At 48.9% G+C, this 9,073-nt stretch overlaps 1 protein-coding gene across 1 annotated transcript in view; it reads right to left on the reverse strand.

The window, feature by feature from the left end:
- Positions 1-2: 2 nt before the first annotated feature.
- ATP6V1B1 (ATPase H+ transporting V1 subunit B1) overlaps positions 3-9,073 on the reverse strand; it is a 24,418-nt gene continuing 15,347 nt past the window's right edge. Inside the window, exons 3-14 of the mRNA XM_011365557.1 lie at positions 6,530-6,628; positions 6,253-6,346; positions 5,611-5,688; positions 5,177-5,316; positions 4,108-4,209; positions 3,362-3,459; positions 2,179-2,302; positions 1,858-2,008; positions 1,532-1,614; positions 628-732; positions 302-431; positions 3-166 (exon numbers count right to left, since the gene is read on the reverse strand). Of these exons, the coding sequence (XP_011363859.1) occupies positions 3-166; positions 302-431; positions 628-732; positions 1,532-1,614; positions 1,858-2,008; positions 2,179-2,302; positions 3,362-3,459; positions 4,108-4,209; positions 5,177-5,316; positions 5,611-5,688; positions 6,253-6,346; positions 6,530-6,628 (1,368 nt within the window). The remainder of the gene's footprint in view (positions 167-301; positions 432-627; positions 733-1,531; positions 1,615-1,857; positions 2,009-2,178; positions 2,303-3,361; positions 3,460-4,107; positions 4,210-5,176; positions 5,317-5,610; positions 5,689-6,252; positions 6,347-6,529; positions 6,629-9,073) is intronic.

A 9,073-nucleotide genomic window follows, 5' to 3' on the forward strand; every position in this document is an offset into this window, starting at 1 on the left:
GTCTAGAGCACAGTGTCCGTCGCGGTGTCCTGCGGCGCCCCCTCGCGGGAGTAGAACTCATCGACTACGCTCTGCGGGATGCGCTTCAGCATCTCCTTCGGGAAGATGCGCAACAACTTCCAGCCCAGGTCCAGCGACTCGAACACCGAGCGGTTCTCGTAAGGGCCTAGGGACAGAGCAGGAGTATCAGAGGGGAAAGGGAGAGGGAGAGAGAGAAAGGGAGAAAGGGAGAAAAGGAGAGGGGGGAATAGGTGTAGCGGGGTAAGGGGATTACTGCCTGAACGCCCCCAACGAGCCTCACCCTGGTTGATGAAATTCTTCTCGAACTTCTGCAGGAATTCCAAGTAGAGCAGGTCTTCTGAAGTGAGTGCCTCCTCTCCCACCACTGCCTTCATGGCCTGTACATCCTTCCCGATGGCGTAGCAGGCATACTGGAGGAAGAGGCAGAGGGAGTGGTCACCGCAGGCTTATCTCCTTATCCCGATGGCCCCCAAACTGGCTGTGCTGGGGGGACTACTTTTGGAGGAGGGGTTTTGCTAAGAAAAAAGCTCGTGGTCCATGCAGGGTTCAGACCTCCAACATTTGAAACCAACCTTCTTGCCAACCCCTGGGCCCACTCCTTCTTACCAGCTGGTTGGATACATCCCCATGGTCCTTTCTCGTCATGCCCTCCCCAATGGCAGACTTCATCAGCCGAGACAGGGAGGGCAGCACGTTGATGGGAGGGTAGATCTGGGGGAGTAGAAGAAGGGGTGACAGAAGGCAGGGTGTAAACTTTCCTTCCCACCCTGCTTCTCTCTGCTCTCCCCATAGTTCTTGGGACTGGTCTTCATTCATCCGACAAGAAGAAGGGCGTCATACCTGCCCTCCTTTATCTCCCACAAATTCTAGGGCTTGCGTGTGCAGCTGTGCTCCCAGACAGGAGAGTGGAGGGAGGACATGCCATGACATTAGTTACTGAAAGGCTCACTATTTCAAAATTTTTGATTGTTTGGACAAAACCAGATTGAAGCTTAAGTTAATACCTACAAAGGAGCAACCTGTCGAGCAAAGAAGAAAAAAATCGTAGAGTTGCCTTTAATCTCAGGTGGGACAGACAGGCATATTTTCTAACCCATTGGCATATCATTCACCATCTACTTGTGTCAGTTACTCATTGTTTTCTGTTCACCAAAGCGAGCTACTGGAAAGGGAAGAGAGATGGTATTTCTTTAGTATCTACTATCTGCTAGATGCTTTCTGTATGCCCACTTATTTTATCCTCAAAAATGCAACAGCGAGATAAGTATTATTATTCTCATCTTATAGAAGAGGAAACCTGGGATCAGAGAAATGAAATTATTTTCTCAAGGTCCCATAGCCAGGTAGGCTGGATTCTACCCAGACCTGTCTTTTTTCTGTGAACCGCATAGTCTTCCTGGGGGGTTATCTCTCATTTGGGGTTAGCCTTGCCTGGCCCCTCCTAATTCACAGAGAGATGACACACAGGAGGTGGTGGAGAGAGTAGAAAGTGGGCGAGGAAGTGCAGTACCTGTCTGTTATGAAGCTGTCTGTCCACATAGATCTGTCCCTCTGTGATGAAGCCTGTCAAGTCTGGGATCGGGTGGGTGATATCTACAAGGAAATGCACTGGCCTTAGGGTAGATGGGGCCCAGGTCTCCACACACTCCAGGCCTTCTGAGTTCTTTTCCCCCCATGGGAGTGATAGGAGTGGACGGAGGCAAGGAAAGGGCAGTGTCTACAATGATGGAGGAACAGAGCTGCTGTACATCTGTGCAAAGAAGCATGGTTCCTTTAAGTGCCCAGGTGGGAAGGGCAGGGGGGCTGTGGAGGGTAGTGGGCAGTGAAGAGGCTCACCATCGTTGGGCATGGTGAGGATGGGGATCTGAGTGATGGATCCACCCCGGCCAGACACACGGCCCGCCCGCTCGTAGATGGTGGCCAGGTCTGTGTACATGTACCCGGGGAAGCCTCGGCGCCCGGGCACCTCCTCTCTGGCAGCTGAGACCTGCAGTGTCCATGGGCATTGGGGTAAGAAGAGGAGTGAGAGGCGGAGACAAGGAAGGGTGAGTGGGAGGTTCAGTGACTATGAGAAATGGAGCGGGTGTAGGTCTTGGTGAGCGAGCTCTGTAGTAAAGGGACTGGGATGAACCTGACACCCCTCACCAGCCACCTCACCTCCCTCAAGGCCTCTGCGTAGGAACTCATGTCAGTCAGTATGACCAGCACATGCTTCTCACACTGGTACGCAAGGAATTCGGCTGTGGTCAGTGCCAGGCGCGGGGTGATGATTCGCTCAATCCTGGAGGTATGGCCAATCGTTAGAGGGCCTGGAGGCCCAGGCCTGGGCTCCATTTAGCCCCAATGCTGAGTGGAAAGTGAACTGGGAAACTGGAATTGTGCATAACAGTAGAGGCGTGAATACCATGAGCCCTCGCTCCCAGCCCCCAGGTCAGGGCCATGGTTCCTGGGAGTGGGCACTTAGCCAGGTTCAACACTCCCCTGTGGTTCAAGGGAGAAAAGGGGCAGAGGCTGGGGCAGGTAGAGAGTGAAGTGAGAGTGAGACAGGCAGGGCCAGGAGCCCTGATGAGGATGATAGTGGCCCCATCTCCGCGGCCTGAAGGTCAGGGACTCTGGCATGTCAGAGGGAGGCAGTTCAGGGCTTCTGCTCTAGCTCCCTCTTCCTCTGGGACAGCCGCCCTTGGGTCAGCTGGAGCAGTCTCACTCTGTGTCCTCAGGATTCTTTACTAGTCCTCCCACTGCGCCTGAGCACACTTGAGCGTGCACAGTCCCTGTGCTTGCCTGCTCTGGCCACCCCTTTCCACTTCGAGCACTCCCGGGTCCCTGGGCTTGTGACTGTGGGTCTCTTCTTTGGTGATATCGCAGCCTCCAGAATTCTGTTACTTAGTTTTTAGAGTATTCTCAGTACCCAGGAAAGTTTATTAGAATTGTTTTTTTCCATCCACTTGACCCCCAGATTTAAACTCACATTTTCTAAACTTTCAAAATAGCAGATTTTCTAAACAAATATTAAGAGAAATATCTCTATAATGGTGGCTTTGTGAAGTGACTCAAGGATGAGGAGCCCTGATTTGGAACAGTGGTTGGATGCAGATTGTGGGGAGAGCAGAGTGACTGCAGGTGGTAGGTGGGGTCATGGTCCTGTTCCCTTTGTCTCTTTGTGGGCCATCCCTACTCCTTACCATTCTCAGTCTCCCCATCTACACAACAAGGGGTTGTTCTTCCAACTCTTGCCCATGGCAGTAGTTCTGGGAAACCCCTGAGCCCTGATACTCTGGGTCTTGGAAGGAGACAAAGGCCTACTGCCTGAGGACAGTGAAGGTACCAGGGGAGTACTCACGTGGGGTCATTAGCCAAGTTCAAGAAGAGGCAGACATTCCCCATGGTACCATTCTGCTCAAAGTCGGACTTGAAGAACCTAGCTGTCTCCATGTTCACCTGGTCACACAATAGGGAGGGCTGGAGGTGGGATGCTGTGGCCTGAGGACAGGGGCCCTGGCCTCTCCCATCTCTTCTCAGTAAAGCCTACTGATTGACTGACTGTCTAATAGTCACTGTGGGTAAATGTGCCACGGTCACTGAGATGACTGGAGCTTGAGAGGGCAGGGCTGGTTTGCTGCCCAATCCTGGGTAGAGTCTCATCAGATTCCCAAAGAGAGGTTCAGACCTCTCCCAGTTGAGCTCTGCTCAGCGCCATCTGCCTTTCCCTTGGCCAGCTGCTTCCCCTTAACTCCACCTGTCCCCCACCTTGGGCCCTATGAGAATCCCCTGGTATCCCCCTCCCAAAGCTGTGTGGTCTCCTCGAATTCCCTAGTTTACCCTCTTCCAGGCCACCCTGAGCTCATCTTATAGCTGCCATAACCTTCGGGGTGCCTTCAGGGACACACTACCCTAGTCACCGAGCCCACCGTACCCCTTTGGTCACCCTCTTTGCCTCTCCCACTGGACAGGCCCAGATTCTGACAGCTTCTCAAGGAGAAGGATCGTGCCCTGCCCCCATCAGATCAGGCCATGCTGGGGGCCAAGGGACACAAGGCTGCTTACCCACAGCTCCCAGAACTTGCCAATCTGCCCAGCCCCTCTTACCCCCATGGCTGCAAAGACAATGGCAAAGTTGTCGTCATGATAATCCAGCACGGCTTTGGACTTCTTCACCAGCCCAGCCTGCCGACAGATCTGGGCAGCAATCTAGCGTGGAGCAGGTTAGGAGAAAGGACGTCAGAGGCCTCCCTACTGAGCACCATTGAAGAGGATGGACGGATTTCCATTCTGTCCTCCTGCCAGGGCCTCCAGTAGAAGGGATACACAAAGGCCAAGGGCTACCCCCAGTCCTACAGCTTTTCCCAGGGGCGGGGCTATCCCGTCCCGAGACTCTTAAAGGGCCGGGGTGCCCAACTTGAGGAGCAGGCAGAATAATAGTTCCAAAGAGCAGCAGACTCAGCACGGATTTGGGGCAGCTTGACCCTTCGAAACCTCTTCGCCTCCTCCCATTCCACTGGGGTTTATCTGAGCAGGGAATTGTCCCAGTATTTGGAGCAGTACTTGGAGCTACCAGTAACACAGATCAGGGTGTGTGTGTGTGTGTGGTGTGGAGGGTGGGGGCACTCATACCCTCTGATCACTCAGGTCATTTCAAGGGTGAGCTGGGGCCCATCCAAGAGCGGTTGGGTTGGGGTGGTCAGGGGAGGAGCATTTAGAAATTTTGTCACACCAGCTGCTTTGAAAGGCAGGAGTGGGGCAAAGAACCTGCATAGGGAGGCCTCAGATGGCTGTGGGGCTGGCATGAGAGGAGTTCACTCAACGCAGGGAGCAAAGACCATGACGAGGTTCAACAGGTAGCGCTGTCAGCCCAGCTGAGCAGGACTGTCGACACTGGGGCTACCCATGAGCTCTCTCATGAGCCAGCAAGTCCCCCACTCACTCGTGCAGAGGTTTGAAGACCTGCTTGGGGACCATGAGGAGGTCTGACCTGCTTGGGGACAATGAGGAGGTCTTGAGCTGCCAGAGGACAACTGCCAGTCTGGACTGGTGGTGACCCCAGCTAGGCTGGCCCCTACCTGCTTGGGCACAGGAGGCCCTCCACGCTGGCCCACCAGCCCTGGCCTCTGCCCTGTCCTTTGCCTTTGGTTGTGCCTGAAGACTCCTGTAGCCTCACCTCGTTGTGGGGGAGCCCGGCTGCTGAGAAGATGGGGATCTTCTGACCACGGGCGATGCTGTTCATGACGTCGATGGGAGAGATGCCCGTCTGGATCATCTCCTCGGGGTAGATGCGGTCATAGGGGTTGATGGGCTGGCCTGGGAGAGGGCGGTCACGGACCCATGCTCAAGGGCTCAGGTCCTCCCCTGCCCTCCCCTAACCCTGCCCCTGACTCCAGGGCGGCACTGTTAACAGAATTCTCTGCAGTGATGGAAATGGGCTCTAACTGCACCATCCAATACAGTGTCCTAGAAGTGAGCCCTGGATGACTGCCCTGGACTGTGTCTGCTGTAGAACTTCCAGGGGCAAGGTGGTAGAGGTAATGTCTGGGGGTGCGAAAGGTGATTGAGGGGCTGGATCCTTAAAGCCATCCAGAGCCTCCAGTTACTCACCATTGATATCCAGGAAGTCCTCTGCCATAACTACTGGCCCCTTGTCAATGGGTTTGCCGGAACCATTGAAAATCCGACCTGGGGGTGGGCAGTGGGTGTTGGAGAATGCTCAGGGCCAGCCCTGGGTCTCTCACTGCTGCTCACCCTCCACACCATGACAAGATTCCCCGTATCTTCCCACATTGCAAATGCCCCATGTCTCCTTCCCCTCATCCCTCAGTTACCTCCAGAGAACTAGCTACAGTGACTATCTCTTTGGGGGGGCATCTTCCTTCCTCTCTTGGAAATCTTTACAGCAAAGCCTTGGCCCAGAACAACTACTCGAATGGCATGGTTTAGGGGCTAGAGAGGAGAGAGCCAGGTATGGCAGATCTTGGGAGGAAATTAGGGGAGGTGCAGTCCATTTCAGCCTGACCCCAGATGGATGGTTACCTACTGTGCCTCCTCATTTATTTAACACCTGCTGTATGTCATGCCCTGAACTGGTGTTGGGGGGTCAAAGAGAGAAAAAGACACAATCCCTGAACTCAAAGAGCTCAAAGCGGAGGCAGACATGAAAACAGGCGATGACAATGCAGTGTGCGAAGCACTTGGTCAGAGGAGCTGGCTGGTCCCCACCCTTGTCACACCCCCACTACTCACCCAGCATGTCCTCTGACACTGGTATCCGTAGGATGTCGCCTGTAAATTCACATGTGGTCTTACGGGCATCAATCCCAGAGGTCCCTTCAAACACCTATAGGATGAGAGGTTAGTGACAAGAATGGGCTCCTCCATCCTCCCATCTGTACCCAGCTCTGGACGAGGTGTTCTCAGGGAAATAGGATATTTCTTACCTTCGGAGCTTATAAGATAATGCAGGAACGTTGTGGGTTTATTCATTTATTCAACTAGTCAACATCTCATTGACACTACTAACCTGAACAATTGCCTTGGTCCCAGTCACCTCGAGCACTTGTCCACTCCTCTGAGTCCCATCAGGGAGGGTGAAGTTGACGATCTCAGCATACTGGGCAAACTGGCAGGAAGGGAGAGCATCCCAAGTGACAGTGAGGCCAGGGGTGAAGTTGCTGCCCTTCCCCATCCTTCCTCAATCCAGTCTCAAGCTTCCGTCTCCTCCCTTGTGCTCAGACGCTCTTGGAAATAAAATTGAGGGGCTCAGAAGTGAGAAGCTTGAATCCTTTCTGGGAGGCAGTATATCTGAATGGGTAGGAGCACCAACTTTAGAGTTGGAGACCAGAGTTAGAACTGGGGCTCTGATGCTTAGAGGCCATGTGACCTTTGGAAGCTACCTAATGTCTCTGAGCCTACTTCACAGAGCTGCTGTGAGGAGAAAATGAGAAAATATATGTAAAGTCACTAGTTGGTGCCCAGCACCTTGTAAACAGCTTAATAAATTGTAGTAGCTATTATGGCTGCTTAGTTCTCTTGGACGGCACAGTTGTTTCTGGCCCTGAGGACTAATGGCGAACACACTGTGCACACTCCAGGAACCAGGTTCTCAATCTTTATCCACGTCTAGAGGAGGCTATGAGCTGGGCCAGGGAAGCTGAGTTGAGAGAGCAGCACCTTCACACTGACACTGGTCCTCAGCTCTCATCGGCGCCAAGAGAGCTAAGCCCTGTATCTTCTTCCCAGGGGGAAATACTGGAGAAAATGAATAGCATCATCTGGGTTCCCTCACTTTGCTTCCCAGGTTATTGATGTACTTCAGAGAATAAGTCGTTTTTTTGTTTGTTTGTTTGTTTGTTTTTAATACAAAAACTTCATGAATTTGCATGTCTGGCCACGCTAATTTCTGTATCATTCAAATTAGCCTATGTGCTGCCGAAACAAGCACCAGTAAGTCACAATCTTAATCCAATAATAAAAATAAACGGTAAAAAGATGACACCCCTCTCCAGGATGTTCCCGATACTCTGGAAAATCAAAGTGCTCCTCTAAATTACTGCTTGGACATTAGAGGAAGTCAAAACTAAAAAGAGCGAGAGGGCATCACTTCATGCCATGACCTATGAACGCAGCAAGCTGTACCGTGTTTTCTGACTATATTCAAAGTAAGAAAGTAAGATAGAAATCAATAACAAAAAGGCAGTTAGAAAAACTTCATACGTTTGAAAACTTAAAAGCATTCTAAATATAGAACTTATAATCAGAATTATAAAACATTTAGTACTAAACAATAATGAAAAACTATATAGCAACATATATCCGATACATGTAAAGCTTTATATCAGAAAAGAAAAAAGGTTAAGGAAGCGTAAAAGTATGGAACTTGAGAAGTTAGGGAAAAAAAAAAAAAACGGCATTAAAACTCCAAGAAAATCTATTCTTGTAATTTCCTTATTAGTATATTAAAGGATTAAAAAAAAAAAAAAACCCAAACCTGTGATCATCTAAAACAAAGATATAATGAAGGGGCAGAAATCATTAACAAAGAAAACAAATATTATAGAGAAGATCAACAAAGCCAAATTGGTTCTCTGAAAAGCCTAATAAAACAGAAAATTTTCTGGCAACACTGAAAAAGGCACGAATAAATAATTGCTGGAATAAAATAGTCAAAACCATCTATACTAATAATATTAAAAAGATATAGAAAATTACAAATGACTATGCAATATATTTCACAACTTAGATGAAATGAATAAAGTCCTAGCAGAATATAACTGAAACTAAAACCAATTAAAAAGAAAATAGAAAGCCAGAGTATTCTTATAATCCTTAAGATATTGGATAAATAGTTAAAAATCTTTCCACGAAGAAAACACTAGTCCCAGGTAGTTTTATCAGGGAGTTCTGACAATCAAGGAACAAACAGTTTGAAACTTACTCAAGCTATTCAAGAAAATGGAAGAAAAAAGATGGTCTTTAATTCATTTTATGAGGCAAGCATAACCTTGATTCCAAACTAAGACAATTTAATTATGAGAAAATTATAGGCAATCTTACTCATGAACATAGATGCAAAAAACCCTAAACAATATTTTGGCAAACCGAATTCAGCAATGTGTAAAAAGACCAAGTTACAAACAAACCAAATAATAAAAGAAAAAAATGAAGATGCACACACACAAACACACACAAATAAAAATAATAAAGACAGATAATAATAAATAATAAGTTGGGACTATTCCAGGAATTCAAGATTAATCTATTATTAGAAAATCTATTCATGTAATTTCCTTATTAGTGTATTAAAGGATTTAAAAAAAAAACAAACCTGCGATCATCTAAAACAATTTTAGATAAAGTAAAAAAAAAAAAAACTGTCCATGATTAAAAACAAAAGACAACAACAGGGGTGTGAGGAAGTTAAAAGGGATAAAGGGGGTCAAATACACCATGACGGAAGGAGACTAGATTTAGATGATGAGCACACAGTGCAATATACAGATGATGTATTATAGAATTGTACACTCGAAACTTATGTAATGTTATTAACCAGTCTTCCCAATACATT

This window comes from Pteropus vampyrus, unplaced genomic scaffold (assembly GCF_000151845.1).
Source record: "Pteropus vampyrus isolate Shadow unplaced genomic scaffold, Pvam_2.0 Scaffold113, whole genome shotgun sequence".
Lineage (NCBI taxonomy): Eukaryota > Metazoa > Chordata > Mammalia > Chiroptera > Pteropodidae > Pteropus > Pteropus vampyrus.